The 18,761-nt window shown below is 36.3% G+C and overlaps 1 protein-coding gene across 1 annotated transcript in view; it reads right to left on the bottom strand.

Annotated features, from left to right (window-relative positions):
- Window positions 1-1,435: 1,435 nt before the first annotated feature.
- The window catches only part of UBXN7 (UBX domain protein 7), an 80,283-nt gene continuing 62,957 nt past the window's right edge, over window positions 1,436-18,761 (bottom strand). Inside the window, exons 7-11 of the mRNA XM_054713881.1 lie at window positions 18,452-18,542; window positions 17,231-17,358; window positions 8,204-8,597; window positions 7,996-8,075; window positions 1,436-6,012 (exon numbers count right to left, since the gene is read on the bottom strand). Of these exons, the coding sequence (XP_054569856.1) occupies window positions 5,851-6,012; window positions 7,996-8,075; window positions 8,204-8,597; window positions 17,231-17,358; window positions 18,452-18,542 (855 nt within the window). The 3' untranslated portion in view covers window positions 1,436-5,850. The remainder of the gene's footprint in view (window positions 6,013-7,995; window positions 8,076-8,203; window positions 8,598-17,230; window positions 17,359-18,451; window positions 18,543-18,761) is intronic.

Raw genomic sequence — 18,761 nt, 5'->3', positions numbered from 1 at the left:
TAATAGATTAATATGTGACTGTGCTTAGGCAAAATACTACCATTAGTATTTGTATCTCTAACCCTATAAGTAAATGTGGTTATTTTTTGAAAATACAGAAATGCTAAATTGTTTTATTAATGTAGTTCGTAATGGATTACCCAACTCTACTTTCAGATCATGTGTCAGAGAAAGGCCTGTACCAAAAATCACGTTCATGAGAATGACTGAGGTCCTACGCAATAATACAAGAGCATTCTGCAGGCCAAAAAGGGGAGAGGGATGTCATGGAGCTAGCCATTCTATATTTGGAATAAAAGCATTCTTAAGTAGACAGAAAATGAGCTATAAAAATGATGTTTGCCTCAAAATCTTCCTTTGTATATTTATAAAAGTTAAAATGTTACCATTAAAAGAGAAGTGAATTTCTTAAACATAGCCAATTTTATTAAAATCATGACTAATTTTCAGAGAATGGATGTTGAAAAATTAGGAACAGAGAATGAAAAAGTATAAAAGGGTTAAAAGAGTTTCTAATTAAGGGTTCCACATCATTATATCCAGTAACTTTAACCACAAGTTCACTTCAACGGGAAAACTACCAAGGTAATCATAACCTCTATGAAAAATACTCTTGATTCTAAGTGGCCTCTCTAGCAGGACTGACACACAGATGAGTCAAAGATCAAAATAACCATCATTAAAATATCAAATTTCTCATAACAGGAGAAATCAACATATTGGCTTGGTATTCTCTGCTGGTTACTTTCAGGACTAAAGAATATTCTTGCCACTATTCTAAAATGTGTACAGTGCAATTAAGTTTCATGACAATAACTGAAGTGCTAAGCAAGGCAAATCAATAAAGTTGAATAGTCACAGTACATAGATGTCTTTAAGTAGCCTTTTCATCAAGGCATCTATTTTTGGAAAACGGCCATGTTCATCAGAGGGTTGATTCTTCCCACTCTCATTTACTTTTTTACACATTACTTATTCATTAATCTGCACCCTATATTTACTATTAAGTAGTTAAATGAAAGAGGGCAAGAAAGAGGGAATGACACAATAGAGATACACTGTGTGGGATAAGAAATATTTGTAAAAGTCAGCCTAACTGAATTTGAAAAAGTTCTTTCTGCCAAAAGTAAGTCAATTTTACAACTAACACAAATCGATTTCCTAACAATGGCTCAGTGGTAAAGTGTAAGCACACAGGTAAAATAAAATTTAACTCTGGTGTCAGAGAAATATTTGGTTTTCATTAATCACATTTTAGTCATACTCAACTATGTACAGGAATACTGCATTAAGTTTTTTTAAATTAATGAATTGTGTTTAAAAGATCATTACTAGATCTATAACCATTATACTCTCCTTTTTGGAGATTTCAGTCAAGTGAGGTTAGTTATTAGGCAAATGAAACCTGGACACAGAAAAAAAGCAAAGGAACTGATTAGCAAGTATACTTTTAATTAACCTAGGGATAATATATAATAAAGAGGAGAGACTAGAAGCATAAACTTTTGGAGTGGAAAGGACTTCAGAGATAATCTAATTCAGTGTTCTACAATCTGTGGGTTCCTAGAGTTTCTGCAAGAGTCTGCAATTCCATATGCACATTTACATTTTCTCCATCAATGAAATAAATGATATTAATACTCAACTCCACAGTTCCCCACCTCTGCCAAATTTTAAAATCACAAGTTCTTTTACTTGAACAGACTAAGAACTCTTGATCTAGTCCAATATGCTGTGAAGTAGTAGCAGAGCTATTACCCAAGTGCACTTATACCTACATACAGTGCCCCTTCTGCATATCATATAATATATAATATATATTTAATTTGTACCTGGGTAGAGAAATTCAATCTTTCCTTCACTTTTCAGTTGCTAGTGACTCCCTCTAGTATTTTCCTAAGTGTTCAAGTGAGATCCCTCCTAGCTAAAATTTTAGCCCTGGGAATCAGTAATCCTTTCCTTTTTGTGTATTAGATATGCCTTACTGACAAACGTCATGCCCTAAGTAGTTACAAAAGTTGCAACTAAAGAATACAGGTGAGTCAAAAGAAAATGAGCTACAGTATTTGCCACTTTTCAGTTTTACATTTTTGTGAAGACTGTCCTAACTAAAGCGTATACTATTCATTCCCCTTTCTAAACGTCTTTTGCAATGATAGTTCAGCCCCAGAAATGTGAGCATTTACAGTTCTCCAGTTATCTCATGTGTAGTGTGTCTCTCCAACTGGGTAAAACAGGCAGGAACTACATCTTAGATTTCAAGATGTTTCCAACTTTGATTAAAAACTCAATAAATTACTGGCTTACACAGTCAAGGAAGAAGAATTTTACAGAATATTTTAAAAGATATACATAAAAGGATTTAATAATCTGGCATAGGTGGGATGCAGAAAAGATAATTATGCCTTTTCTGAAAAGTTGTTTAAAAAAGATAAAATCCTTTTTTACCTTTCTATTTATTCTTAGCAAATAATGCCACATAATTATTTTCCTTTCACATTTTTATCAGTCCCTCAAAATAATGGTGTAAATGGGAATTTATAGGCATAGCAGCAATCCCACCAGCTTTAAGGAAACATAACCAAAGGATACTTTACAGAGCCAAACAAAAGAAAGGTAACTTTTTGGGCTGATGCCCCTGTTGGAGGAGACAGCAGTCATGCCCTAAGTAGTTACAAAAGTTGCAACTGAAGAATACAGGTGAGTAATACAGGGAGTGAAAAGAGCATGGACTCTGGATGCCAATTTTGATTTTGCCACTTACTAGCTGTGACATCCCGAACAAGTTCTCTGAACTTCAATTTTATTTCTTATACATAAAATGGGGGGAAATGTGCATTTTGTGGAGTTCTTATAAAGATTAAATGTGTACAAGGTAGCTACTACATGCTAATTACTCAAAATTAGATGCATGTCTTCCCTCATTTGACTATTCTTTCTCTTCTCTGGTTTCTTCCTAAATCAATTTCAAAAGAGGTTTCCTGTCACCTTTCCCCCCACTAGTTTTCATTTTATCTCCCTGTATTTGTCACATCATTTACTCTCAAAATCTACCTTGTTCTTTTTCTCCGTACCTTTTATCTCTTTCAAGCTGTTTCCAATACCTACAAGGAATTACTATTTTAAACTAATTTTTAATTATCTTACTAACCTCATTTAATCTATTCAATAAAACTTCTCTTCCAAAAAGCAAAGGAATTTACAGAGAAAATAAGACAAATTAGAGGAAGTATACTCTCTAAGTGGATTAAGTTCTTGAGTAAAGCAATATTCCTTATTCACTCTTCCCATGTACAATCTATAATCCCTCCGTCCCATTGGCCTCTATATCAAGCCCAGGATAATTACATTCCTGCCTCAAAGTAAAATAAAATCCTTTAGATCTTATATTCTAAACACCCCAGCTGTCTCTAAGTTGAGTCAGTATCTCATGCCCCATTTCTTTAATATGCTTACTTAAATCCCTTTATATATATACTTGGTCATTTCACAGTTGAAAAAGTCACTTTGGTTTCTCATGCATGGATATGCTAGGGCTGAGCTTATCAAAAAGAACTATATCCTATCATTAATGGACATGTTGTCTCAGGTTCCCTAGATATGTTTTATAAAGAGAAGCTAATAGGTAAAAGAATAAAATAGAGTCCTACAGGGAAAGTTCTTGACTTCACATTTTTGACAGATTTGGGCTTTAGCTGTGACTCTGCTGAGTGGAGACAGGTGCCATCATAGCACCCAAAGTGGGCGTACCCTCACTTCTTACCCTGTACCTCCCTGAATTTTTAGATTCTTGACCTTGTCTACTACCAACAGTCTTTTTACCTTCTAATGCATCTTTGATAGTATACAGCTCTATTCCTTAGATAGTAAGTCTATTACCCAAGTTCAGATACAATTAAGGAATTAACATGAAAACCATAATTCCTCAATAATTCAGAAGCTGCTAGTTAGCCTCAAGAGCCTATGAAAAAACACCAAGTGGTATTACTCAGTCACCAATCTAAAGAGAGAACTTTGACTCAAGATATAAATGAAATTGTAATTATATAAATATATTTATAAATATTTATACAATTATATACTTATACATAAGCACTTACACACACTTAGAAAAAATGTAAGAACATTCATCCAAAAGGACTCACTGAAGAATAAACAGAATTTTCCATGATTTCCTTGAGGAGAAACATTACTCGTTCTTTAGGGTGGGTCCCTCGAAATTCAACCATTAGAAATCATATTCTCTAATTAGTACTAGCAACACATAAGCATGTTTTTTTAAAATCCCCTAGTTACCAAGTGAATGATCTTAAAATAGATGGGAACTTAAAGGTCTCTGAGCAATAGCAATTTATGTTCCTCAAGTAGAAGGATCAATCAATCTAAATCCCCAACTGATTAAATAAGGTCCATTTTATATTATGGTTTTATAGCAAGTTAAAAGTTCTGATTTTGCCACCAGAATCACCACTACCCCATCAGAAGACTAAAGCTCAAAATAAGAACTAAGCATATAATGAAGCTGGTAAGTTGAGTGGTGTTATGGAGATTCAAGGTGGCATCTTCTAATCTAAACAATACTGAAAAAAGCTTTCACCAACTACAATTTGAATGTGGCTTTTGTAGGCAGAAAAAAAACCCCACAATATCTGAAGACTACTGGCAATCTTCCCCACCTCCCTTACTAAATGTTGTCTTATGGATTTAATTTAAAGGTTTTCCCCTTAGGCTTTCAATTTTGAGACCTTTAGCAAGAAAAAGCATGAGGATTTAAGCTCATTTAGTCACCAGAGCCTTTTAGAGACTGTTCAACCAGGGGTAATAAATGAATCACTATTTCTAACCAAAGGAACATGGTTAGCTACTCTCAGCTGCATCTTTTTCTTTTTCCCCCAGGATATACATAAGTATGCCTAAAGCACATAGGACAATCAATAACCATAGTGGTTCAACTACAAGCCACTGTATTGCATGATTATTGAATAGCTGCCTTCCTATAGATCACTTGTGGACCCAAACAATGGAAGGGCCAAAGGAATTAATATGCCATACTGGCAAAAACAGCAAGCACCTTCCTATCCCAGTCACCACAATATGCTCACTAAAGGTCCACTCTGGGACTAGCAGGATCAATATAGTTTAGAGTAGTAATGAAGAAAGTTGTCTCAGGCTAAGTTATTGAATGCCAACCCATGCTACTCACCCAACTTCATTTAACACTCATTTTGCCAATAACACATCTCATGGAAATAATTCTAGCTTGGGAGGATGGGAATCCTTCAAAATGATTTTTAAATGAGATGAATAATAATTATAAGGGATACTTTTTCCATGTAAATAAAAGCCTGGATATCTGTTGTGATATTTCTTACATGAACAACAAAACAAAACATGTTAGAGAATTTCTTTTCCCTACTAAAAACAGGGCTTACAAAAAAGGGAGGTTGTTCTTATTCTGAATCTAGCCATTCCTTTACCAAAGGAGTCTGAGAGTAGTAACATTATCATTTGATCCCGAAAAAGTGCCATGCAAGAGACCACTTATTGGAACACACATTTCCTGCTGCCAGTACTAGGAGGTGTTATCCTTATACTTCCATTTGGTCACCTGATTAGGTAAGAAAGAAAGAAAAGTAGGAAAAAGATGAAAAGAGGAGAGGAGAGGGGAAAGAGGGGGTAGGAAGTGAAAAGGACTTGTAGGAGAGAGCAAGGAATAAAAGAGAAGGCAGGTGACTTGCTTGCCCGACTTTGGCTCTATGGTCCTATGAACCAAAATGCATACTCAGTGACATGGTATCTCACAGGAAAAGGGAAAAAAAGGGGTAAGCTGAGAGAGGTCAGGCCATGATGTTAATTTCTTTCCTGTACAAAGACAGTCTCTTGAGGACAAAGGCCTGCCTCTTGTAATGTAATGTCATAGTCCAGATGAGAGAGTTTCCTTCGAGGGAAGTTGGTGAGAAGTTCAAAACGTTCATTTGGATATCCTTTAGACTGGACATGCTTCACCAAAGCCTATGAAAAACAAAAGAAAGACAAGACTGTTAGATGGAAATAGAAAGAGCATATTAAAGAATTACATATATATCATTAATTTAAAAAAATAATTTTTATATATGTTTTCATTGGCTTTAGAGAGACAGGGAGACAGAGATAGAAACATTGATGAGAGAGAAACATCGGCTGTCTGCCTCCTACAGGTTCCTGACCTGGGATCAAGCCCAAAACCTAGGCATGTGCCCTGACCAGGAATCAAACTGGCGACCTCTTAGTATTCGGGTCAACACTCAACCACTGAGCCAAACCAGCCAGGCAACATAACATTCTTTTTAAAAAAATATGTTTTATTGATTTGAGAGAGAGGGAGAGGAGAGAGAGAAACAGAAACATCGATGAGAGGGAAACATCAACATGGATTGGCTGCCTCCTGCAAGTTCCCTGTTGGGGATTGAGCCTGCAACCCAGGCATGTGCCCTGACTGGGAATCGAACCCTGACCTCCTGATTCATGAGTTGATGCTCAACCACTGAATCACACTGGCCAGGCTAACATTCAGTTTTATCACATTAGATAAAATATGAAGTTTAAGGGCCAATATAACACTTTGGATGGAGAGATAATAAACGTACATTAAGTGATACTGAAATATACAGGGTTATTACTAGTTCCTCAATAACAAACCCACTATCTATTTATAAAATTATTGTCCTTGGTTTTAAACATTTGATTAGTTTTCCCTTCCATCTTTTTATTGGCAAAGATATGTCTTTCATTCTACCTATAGCCAATCTTGCCACCTGTGTACTAAATCTCTTCTTGCCTTCTCAGAAATCATGCCTCTACTGAACATCCCTGCCTTTTTTTTATTATTATTATTGATTTTTTTACAGAGAGGAAGGGAAAGGGATAGAGAGTTATAGACATCGATGAGAAAAATCAATCAGCTGCCCCCTGCACACCCCCTACTGGGGATGTGCCCGCAACCAAGGTACATGCCCTTGACCGGAATCGAACCTGGGACCTTTCAGTCTGCAGGCCGACGCTCTATCCACTGAGCCAAACCAGTCAGGTTGAACATCCCTGCTTTTATAGGTATTATCTACATCTCCCTCTCTACAGATGCTTCCCATCAGACTTTAAACATGCTCCGTCTCTCCTTCAATCATTCCCCCCCACTGTGATTACTGCATACTCCTCTCTAGCTTCACAACCAAGCTTCTCAAAAAAGTGCTCCATCCACTTTCTCATCTCACATTTCCTTCCATATATGAGACCTGGGAAACAGTCTGTGTATCAGCACCAGCAGTCAGATCCGACTTGCATTCCAGTCACACAGTCTTCAAGAATCACACTCTCTCTTGCGCCACAGAAAACAGCCAGGTAAAAATACCTGACCCAAAGGGGATTCATCCACAGGTATCTGATAAAAAGATGCAAGGGACTCAAAAAGCTAGTCAGACTCATTCTCTTTTCCAGGAGTTAAAAACAACAGAGAAAGGTCCATCAGCTGTGAACTTTAGAGGAAAAGCCCCTCAGCATCACTATGTCGTGGACCATGTACGCACTCAGAGGTAAACAAAAGCCACCAGTATACAGAGAGAAGAATGGTATGAAGCAGAGAATTACAGTGGAGATACTGAACAGGCCCCAGGACAGAAACACAAAAAAACAACTGCCGTGGTTCTTAATTATTTTGTAGGTCTAGCTACAAGAAAGCCAGAAGCCCCATTATAGTCTTCACTCCTTTTTTCCAGGTAATAATTTCCAGTTGGAAAATGAAATGCAGCCATGGAATAGAACAGCCTTGTCTGGAATAGACCCTATGTGACTTGTCTAAGATAATTCAGGAAGGAAATATACTAATTAGGATTCAGATTAACTGTTAAATTTCCTTAGAGGTCAGACTGAATACCTAACATTTATTTCAAAGAACAAGCCAATTATACCAATTAATTAGTTTCTCTCCTTTAAGCCAGTGCTTAAATTAGATATACTTACTAGCAATTTAGCTTGCTCTGGAAGAGTGATTTGTTCCCTTTTTCCATCTGGATACCGCAACATCAGCTGTGCTTTTGGTCCTGGGGTTAAAAAAAAAAAAAATACAGGAGTTTAAGATGGAAGACTAATTTAAACAAATAAATATATAAATATACATCCCTTCAGTAATATCAAGTTTCAAGTAAAGTAGGTCTAGAACATAACTCACCATTTACATCTATGCCCTCCACTATTCCATCTGATTTTTCAGGTGACATCTCTAATATTTCTGAATCCATGACTGACAATCCTTGGTGGTTTGTGGTTGTTCCAGGCTCAGTTCTGGGTGGGGGCTCAGTTAGCAGCCTTCTGTTTTCCTCTTTTCTATGCCCCAAATCTTTATGGGGAGACTTTCTGGACTTGGCAAGATTCTCTATCTCCTCTTCTTCATCAGAGCCACAAACAGATATAAATTCCTCACTGCCAGAAAAGAGTTCAGATTCCGATTCTTCATCCGAGCGACTATCCTGTTTTGTCTGTGATGAATCAAAATGTGTCTCTTGCAAGGAGGCTCTGATGGCAGCTTCTAGCTGGCTGTCTTCACTTGCATCTATAAGGCTCTCCTGCAAGACGCAGTCATAAAACACGGGTGCAAAGAGAAAGAAAACAGTTAAACCAAAAAATAGTCAAGCCAGACAAGGCACAAGAAATATGATAGTTAGTTTGCCATTATTATTTTCTACTAAATGTATCTCTTCTACTAAATTTTCAGCTAGTTGAAGGCAACACTTTGTCTTACACAGCCAAGTTGGAATGGATAGTTTAAAAATAAAAATGAAAACTGTCATACCACCTGGCATAATGATGTTGCAAGCATAGGGGAGTTTTTTACATCAAAATGAATAAAATTAAGAAAACAGAATACTGACTGCCCAGAAAAAGACAGGAATTAAGGTTTTATATATAAAGCAAAACAATTAGTCTTTAACATGACTATATAAAGAAGCATGTCTACCTTGTTCACCATTATATTCTTCAATTAGCATTGTTTTGCCACATTGAATATCAATAAACAGCTCAGTAATTATAGTTTTGCAAAAAAAAAAAAAAAAAAAAAACCAACAAAAAAAACCTAACAGATCTCTAACATTCAAAACAAAATACCATACAATAAATTGGGAAAAACAACTATATTTTCCCAAGCTTAATTACAGTAAGATTTTCATTGTGATGATGAGAAATGCAAATTTACTAGTTTTCCTTTTGGTAAAGTTCTAATGCCACAGATTTCATTAAACTTATTCAGTCACAAAATATGGGTTGTTTGCCAAAGCAATTTTGACAAAGAAGAAAAAAACTGATGGTGTCATACTCCCCAATTTCAAACTGTTTTCCAAAGCTATAGTACTTAAACAGTATGGTGCTGGCATAAAAACAGACACACAGAACAAGAGAACAGCACAGAGAGCCCAGAAATAAACCCATGCTTACATGGTCAGTTAATCTACAACAAAGGAGGCAAGAATATACAAGGGGGAAAAGACAGTCCCTTCAATAAATGATACTGGGAATACTGGATATCCATATGCAAGAAAATGAAACTAGACCACTTTCTCATACCATATACAAGAATAAATTCAAAATGGATGAAAAACTTAAATATAAGACCTGATATATCAGATAAGGGGTTACTATCCAAAATATATAAGTAACTCATACAACTCAACATCAAAAACACAAATAATCCAATAAAAAACGAGCAGAGGACCTGAACAGACAGACATCTCTCCAAAGAAGACATACAGATGGCAAATAGACTAAATCATTAGGGAAATGTAAATCAAAACCACAAAGATTATTACCTTACAATTGTCAGAATGCTATTATAAAAAAGACAATAATAAAGAACAAGTGTTGGCAAGGATGTGGAGAAAAGGGAACCCTCCCGTGCATTGTTTGTAGGATTATAAACTAGTGCGACTACTACAAAACAGTCTGGCGATTTCTCAAAAAAATTAAAAATAGAACTACCATGTGACCCAGCAATTCCACTTGTGGGTGTTCATCCAACAAAAAATAGAAAACACTAATTAGACAAGATATATGCAATATATACAATGATAGCCAAACCCCACCAACTGCAGCATTGTTCACAATACCAAGATATGGAAGCAATCTGGGTATCCATCAATAGAATGAATGGATGAAAATAATGTGGTACATACACACAATGGAATATTACTCAGCAATAAAAAATAGTAAAATCTTGTCATTTGTGATGGGCTTAGACAGTATTATGCTAAGTGAAATAAGTCAAAGACAAATAGCATATGATTTCACTTTTATGTGGAATCTAAAACACAAATAAAAGCAAGCAAAACAAACTCATAAATACAGAGAACAAACTGATGTTTGCTAAAGGGGAATTGGTGAGAGGATGAGCAAAAAGAGAGAAGATTAAAAAGTACAAACTTCCGCCGAAACCAGATTGGCTCAGTGGATAGAGCGTCGGCCTGCGGACTGAAAGGTCCCGGGTTCGATTCTGGTCAAGGGCATGTACCTTGGTTGCAGGCACATCCCCAGTAGGGGGTGTGCAGGAGGCGGCTAATGGATGTTTCTCTCCCATCGATGTTTCTCACTCTCTATCCCTCTCCCTTCCTCTCTGTAAAAAAATCAATAAAATATATATTTTTTTAAAAAAGTACAAACTTCCAGTTATAAACTAAGTCATAGGTATGTAATATATAGCATAGAGCATATAGTCAATAATATTGTAATAACTTTGTATGGTGACAGTTAGTAGACTTATTGTGGTGATCATTTCATAAGGTATATAAACGTTGAATCAGTATGTTGTATACCTGAAACTAACAATGTATGTGAACTATAATTTAAAAAATTTTTAAATATATTAAAAATTTTAAAATAATAAAACAAAAACTAAACAAGCAAACAAAAAAAAGCATTGTTTGGGTAGAAATTATTTAGATTCTAACTCAAACAAAGCTATACAAAATATAAAATCTGTGAGATAACGAAAGTTGAACACTGGATATCTCATGATGTCAAAATTATTAATTTTTAAAGTGTGTGTTAATGGTATTGTGATTTTTTTAATGTATTTTTATTGATTTCAGAGAGGAAGCGAGAGAGTGATAGAAACATCAATAATGAGAATCATTGATCGGCTGCCTTCTGTACACCCCCTACTGGGGATCGAGCCCACAACCTGGGCATGTGCCCTTGACTGGAATCCTTCAGTCCGCAGGCTGACGCTCTATCCACTGAATCAAAACCCTCTATCCACTGAATCAAACCGGTGAGGGCTTGTGATTGTTTTTTAAAAAGAGCTTTTGTCTATAGAGAACAGGCTGACAGCTGTCAGAGGGGAGGAGACTGAGTCATGGGACTGGGTGAAAAAGGTGAAGGAATTAAGGTGAAAAAAAAAAACACACCTAAAAATCTCATAGATACCAACAACAGTATGGTGATTACCAGAGGGAAAGGGAGGTGGGGGAAGGTAGAAGAGGGTATAGGAAGGATAAAGGGTGATGGAAGGAGACTTAACTTCGAGTGGAGAACACACAGTATTATAGAATTGTATTCCTGAAACCTAATTTTATTAACCAATATCACCCCAATAAATTCAATAAATTAAAAATATATAAAACTTTTGCCCTAACCAGTTTGACTCAGTGGATAGAGCGTCAGCCTGAGGACTCAAGGGTCCCAGGTTCGATTCTGGTCAAGGGCATGTACCTTGGTTGCGGGCACATCCCCAGTAGGGGGTGTGCAGGAGGCAGCTGATAGATGATTCTCTCTCATCGATGTTTCTAACTCTCTCTCTCTCTCCCTTCCTCTCTGTAAAAAATCAATAAAATATATTTTTTTAAAAAAAGATTGTCACCTTGGCAACTGCTGGCTTCCTACTCAATATCCATTCTCCTGATTCCTTACTTACAGAATCCTAATAATGTGCATAAAAGAAAACCTATCAAGCTAAAAATGTCCATTTACCAGTTTCCCTTGTAGCTAGAAAAAACTTGTGGTATGGAGCTAAAGCACTTACAGAGAAAGTATAGAACTAACTGCCTATATTAGAAAAAAGTAGTCTCAATTAGTTCCCTGCTTCCATATTAAAATTTTAAAAAGTGCCCACATAGAATAAGAAGATAAAATTAAACCCAACTACACAGAAGGAAAAAGAGAAAAGACGGAAATCAATCAATGACCTAGAAAACAAGAAAAATTCAACGAAACCAAAAGCTTTTAAAATAATAAAATTGTCAGGGGAAAAAAGAAGCCACAAATTACTATAACAGGATTGAGAGAGGGCACATCACTATAGACACTGTAGTCATTAAAGGAATTACAAGGAAATATAATAAATAAATTTAAGTCAATATATATGACACCTTTGGTAAAATGGACAAATCCTTAGAAAGACACAACCTAATAAAACTCATTAAAGATAGATATCTAAGCAGTCCTATATCTATTAATTAAATTAAATATTTAGTTTATAACTTCCCACAAAGAAACTCTAGGCTCAGGTAGTTTCACTGGTGAATGTCATCAAATATTAAGGAAGAAATAACATAAATTTTACACAAACTTCCAGGAAACATAATGGGAGAAAACACTTCCCAATTCATTATAAGGCCAGCATTAACTTGATATCAAAACCAGACAAAGATATTACAAGAAAAACAAAACAATCATACAAAAAACTACCGACAACATCTCTCGTGAACTAGACACAAAAATTTTTGACAGAAATATATTAAAAAGTAATGCATCATAACCAGGTGGGTTTTAGCACAGTAATGGAAGGTTGGATTACCATTAAACACCCAAACAATGGAATTCACTAAAAATAGCAATCTGTATGATCATCTCAAAAGATGTGACAAATCATACGACAAAATCCCCTTATAATGAAAATTCAGCAAACTAGGATTAGAAGGAAACTTTCTCAACCTGATAAAGTGTATCTTTAAGAGCCCTCGCTGGTCTGGCTCAGTAGATAGAGCATCGGCCTGTGGATTGCAGGGTCCCAGGTTTGATTCCGTGTTGGCTCAATCCCCAGTGGGAGGCAGGCAGGAGGCAGCCAATCCATGATTCTCTCTCATCATTGGTGTTTCTCTCTCTCTCTCCCTCTCCCTTTCTCTCTGAAATCAATAAAAATATATTTTTTAAAAAGTTTCCACTCTACAAGAAACATATAGCTAGTATCAATTTTTTTTAATCCTCACCTGAGGATATATTTCCATTGATTTTTTTTTTTTTAGAGAGAGTGAAAGAGAGAGGGCAAGACAGAGAGAAATATCGATGTGAGAGAAACATATCAATTGGTTGCCTCCTGCACGTGTCCAGACCAGGGCCCAGGGCGGGAGGAGCTGCAACTGAGGTATGTGCCCTTGACTGGAATCAAACCTGGACCCTTCAGTCTGCAAGCCAATGCTCTCTATCTACTGAGCCAAACTGGCTAGGGAGCTAGCATCAAATTTAATGGTGAATGACAATACTTTCACCCCAACACCAGAAATAAGGATCTCTAATATCTTCCTGCTTTTAACTTTGTGCTGGAAGTCCTAACTAAGAAAAAATAAATAAAAGGCAAGAGATTGAATAGGAAGATATAAAGTAAGTCTATTTGTGGACAACATGACTATTTCTATAGAAAATTCAAAGGAAATCAACAAAAAACTATTAGAACTAATTAGTGAGTTTAGCAAGATTGCAGGCTACAAGCTCATTATATAAAAACTATAAAACACTGCTAAGAAAAATTCAAAGCTTACATAAATGAGATATACTATATGCCATGTTCACGGATCTGCGGACTCAATATTGTTAGGATGTAAATTCTCTCCAAAATTATCCATAGAGGCAATGCAATTCCAATCAAAGTCCTGGTACCTTTCTTTGTAGAAAGTGACAAGCTGGTTATATGCAAAAGACCTGAACAAAACAAAACAACTACAAAGGTGGAGGACTTAACTATGACATTTCAAGACTTAATAAAGCTACAGTAATCATTAAGACTGAAATACTGGTATAAATACTGGTATAAAGAAAGATGTATCAATCACAGGAAAGAACAGAGTCCATAAACCCAACGTATATGATCATTTTTTGATAAGGGTTCAAAGGCAATTCAATGGGGAAGGGATAACCTTTCCACAAATAATGCTGGAACAAGTGCATAGCCATGTGCAAACAACCAAAAAACCCTAACTAGAACCTACCCTAACACCATATACAAAAATTAATTCAAAGAGGATCACTGACTTAAGAGCTAAAAATATAAAAAAAGATTTATCACATAAGACAAAAAACAAAGAATATAAAAGTTGATAAATTGGATTTCATCAGTAATTTAAAATTTGCTCTTCAAAAGACACTATTATGAAATGAATAAGTAATGAACACTGGGAGAAAATTATCTATAAACTCCATATGTAGACTATAAAAAGAACCCTTATAGACCTGGCCAGGTGGCTCAGTTGTGGTTGGAGCATTGTCCCATAAACCCGTGGTCGGCAAACTGTGGCTCGCGAGCCACATGCGGCTCTTTGGCCCCTTGAGTGTGGCTCTTCCACAAAATACCACGGCCTGGGCGAGTCTATTTTGAAGAAGTGGCGTTAGAAGAAGTTTAAGTTTAAAAAATTTGGCTCTCAGCCGAAACCGGTTTGGCTCAGTGGATAGAGCGTCGGCCTGAGGACTGAAAGGTCCCAGGTTCGATTCCGGTCAAGGGCATGTGCCTTCATTGCGGGCATATCCCCAGTGGGGGGTATGCAGGAGGCAGCTGATCGATGTTTCTCTCTCATCGATGTTTCTAGCTCTCTATCCCTCTCTCTTCCTCTCTGTAAAAAATCAATAAAATATATTAAAAAAAAATTGGCTCTCAAAAGAAATTTCAATCGTTGTAATGTTGATATTTGGCTCTGTTGACTAATGAGTTTGCCGACCACTGCCGTAAACCAAAAGGTTGTGGATTCAATTTCTGGTCAGGGCACATTCCTATATTACAGGTTCGATCCCTGGTTGGGGTGCATACAGGAGGCAACTGATTGATATTTCTCTCTCCCTTCCCCTCTCTAAAATTAGTAAAAAACATATCCTCGGGTGAGGATAAAAAAAAAAGAACCCTTACAATTCAGTAAGATGACATGCAACCCAATAAAAACAAGCCAGAGACCTGAATTGACACTTCATCAAAGGAGATAGCAAAAAAGCACATGAAAAGATACTCATATCAAAATTTGTCAAATTTTAATTTTTAAATGTGTTCGGTTTATTGCACAGTAATTATAAGGCTATAAAAATTTTAATATGATAAACTTAAGGTTAATTCATCACACACACAGAAAAGCAAGCAGATGTGCCCACATGACATGCAACAGCTTGGACAGACTGCAGATAACACTATATACCATGTAAGTTGATTTTAAAGAATAACACCATGATGAACACTGCTAGTTTCCTATCTCTCATCCAGTCTTCTCTGCTTCCTTATTAACAGAGCCTCCGTTATATTTGTGCAAGAAAATGTGCCCAGTTAAAATAAGCAACACTCTTATCCGTGGCTATCTGTTTACCTTTGTAACAGAGTCAACACCCCATTTCTCCTTGTCATGCTTGCACCTAAGAGCATAGCATCTAACTGACCATGAGGACAAAAGCCAATAAACACTAGGGATGGAGGGGAGAAAAGAAGAGGAAGAACCTGGTTCCTTGATGACATAGACAAAGTCAATCCCTAGACTGCTTGCTTCTGGACTTCTTGCTGAGAAAAGTCGACGTCTTCCTCGTTTAAGCCGTTATTTGTTGATGTTTCTCTTGCACACAGTTGATCAAAATTTATAATAATCAGATAATTTAGTATAGTAAGTAGAGTCTGAGGTACTAAGGAACCCAAATCATCCCTATGTATTTGTCCAATTTTTATGGTCCCACTATTTTCCATTAATTCCCTTAATTTTTATAAGAGAGCATGTAAGGTTGTAAATTCAATTTATGTTGAAATTCAGCAACTCTGGTTTTTTACAATATCAGCCTTATGACTGCAAAAGATAAGGAACTCTCTTAGGACAATTATAGAAACTCTGGATTTTTTAATGCCTTAAAAAAGAATTATAGGTAAGTAAAACTCTTAGCAATGAAAAAAACACACAAAGAAATAGTCTATAGATAAAAGTGAAACAATGTTTTAGTTCTGCTCTGTTGTGTGTGAGTTATTGGGTGGAGGGGGGTTCTATACCACCTCTTGGCAAGTATCCATATAGTCTTTCATTAAATGGGTACTTTATTCTATGTGATTAGTTAAGAAACTTTCATCACTGCATGATATGGACTATTAAACTCTTATCTTTGAAAACTAATTTTATCCTTATTGACAATCAAACCCTAACAGCTCCTACAACCAATGTGAAATTCTGATATCTTTGTAGGTCTATGATTTCCAATTAATATTTAGACCAATTATCAAATAGGTCTGCCTAATAATAGCATATTATAGAAATTAAGTATAGAAGTAATCTCAAGGTGGGCTAGAGAGCCAGGCCCTAAAGCTATATAACCAGTAATAATGACCTCCTATACCATGAGAGTTTTCTAGCAAAAATACTTTTTTTTTTTTTTTTTACTGCTGCTTAGACCTGGCAATGCTGCCCTTGAAAGAAGTGGATTCCTTCCTCTATCACCGGGGCTTGCTAAATCAGTTCCCCTCCTCACTGCTACATATTCACATTGCTTACTTCTAAACCCAGGTCTTAGGTCACATGACTGCAAGGGAGACTGAAAATATGAATCGTCTGATTTCACTGAGAAGACAGAATCCGCATGTGGGAAATTATCAAAATATAAGAAGGGCATCTTAAGATGTTGTACAGCCACAAATTAACTGTCCAATACTTACATTAATATCTTTAAGATCTTTTTTTTTTTTAAATATATTTTATTGATTTTTTACAGAGAGGAAGAGAGAGGGATAGTTAGAAACATCGAAGAGAGAGAAACATCGATCAGCTGCCTCTTGCACACCCCCTACTGGGGATGTGCCCACAACCAAGGTACATGCCCTTGACCGGAATTGAACCTGGGACCCTTGAGTCCGAAGGCTGACGCTCTATCCACTGAGCCAAACCGGTTTCGGCTAATATCTTTAAGATCTTAACCTCAAACATTTTACACAAGACATCTATATACAATTACATTTAATTGCTCATCATCACATCTTAGTCATACTTACTGAACGGGCACATTTTTTGGGGGGACTGCTAGAAAGTCCATCCAGTTGCCCATGTTCACCAAGAAATCCCGTCACTTGGTCTAAGAAAGAAGATACGTCTAACTGGTGCCACTCTACTAGCTTCTGACCTAAAAATAAAAAACCGGGATATATAAATATAATAAAATCAACATATCTTACCAACATTCTCCTTAAGTATTTTTTTGGCATTTGCATAATTAAAATTCTAGGAACACATATTCCCACTTGTTAGGACTCAGGGCAATATAGTCCTTAATGGCCACAGGAGAACAAAGACCAAGAACTTGTCCAAGCTTCCCGCCACAGGAGGACAAAGATCAGGAAAATTTGCTGGACACCAGGAATCAGACTATATAAGGAATTAAAACTGTCCTAAAAACGCCTGATCGCACATCCACATTCCAAGCCCACCAACTCAGCCTCCCAGACCCACTGTGACAAGAGCTTCCCACCACTGACTGCATATAAGGATGAAACTCCAGCTCCTGGGACACACATCATCAACCCAATATCCCCTTGGCTCAGTGCTTTGCAGCCCTTCCCTTTGGATATCTCTTCCCCCACCCCTCTTAAATAAATTCAATTTTTCTTTATCCATCATCTGAAATGGCTATTTAGCCTGCCCAAGTACCACCATGTTAACCTTTCACCCACCCTTCACCAGTTTAAATTACATAGTGTTTTCATAACCCAAAGAATTCATCAATTATAGCCAACCTAAGATTCCCAGCCATCTGGCAACTTCTTTATCTGCTAATATCACTTATTGGTATTTAGAAAGAAGAGATTCAAACAAAGCAAAATCTTGATAAAACTTAATTCATTAATAATAAAACCAGTTCTACCCTCCATTTCTCCACTGGGATTACAACCAGTACCTGAGCAATCTTAATATTTTAATAATAGAAAACCCAAGGGGATCCCTTAAAATATGACAAGGTAAAGCAGTTAGTTTTAGAAAGTACAGAGCTGCAAAAATATAAAATACTATCATCTCCCCAAATTGTCAGAAACAGACTCCCTAACATATTTCAATAGATGTTTAAATAATTCTAAAGGACCTGAATAAAAACCCTTCATCTAAATTATTACAAAGAATTCTGAAACTGAATCCAGTCAAGTATTAAAGATAAAATATTTAGGTAACTGAAAAATAAGTTATAGGTCAATTGCTGTAAACTGATATAAAATAAATATTACCTGTCCGTGGATCCAAGATGGAAACATAGGGGAAATCCCCTAGCTTATAAAACTGTATGTATCTCTGACCTTCCTCACTGTCATGATAAACCTGTTAAATCATTGATATAAAGAAAAGTCAACCTCTAAAAAAGTATCAACTGTATCCTTGTCATATACCAACAACAATTAATTCTCCAAATACACCTTTAGTATATGTTAGGATTCATTCCTACATTAAAGAGAAAAATGAAAGTAATCTGGTGTGAACTACCTCAACTTCCTGTCCTCAGTCCCTGTGAAAACTTATATATCAATTCATTTTTCCTCT

This window comes from Eptesicus fuscus, chromosome 3, assembly GCF_027574615.1.
Source record: "Eptesicus fuscus isolate TK198812 chromosome 3, DD_ASM_mEF_20220401, whole genome shotgun sequence".
Lineage (NCBI taxonomy): Eukaryota > Metazoa > Chordata > Mammalia > Chiroptera > Vespertilionidae > Eptesicus > Eptesicus fuscus.
Note: the sequence above shows the minus strand (reverse complement) of the source record. Positions and strands in the feature narration are given on the sequence as shown.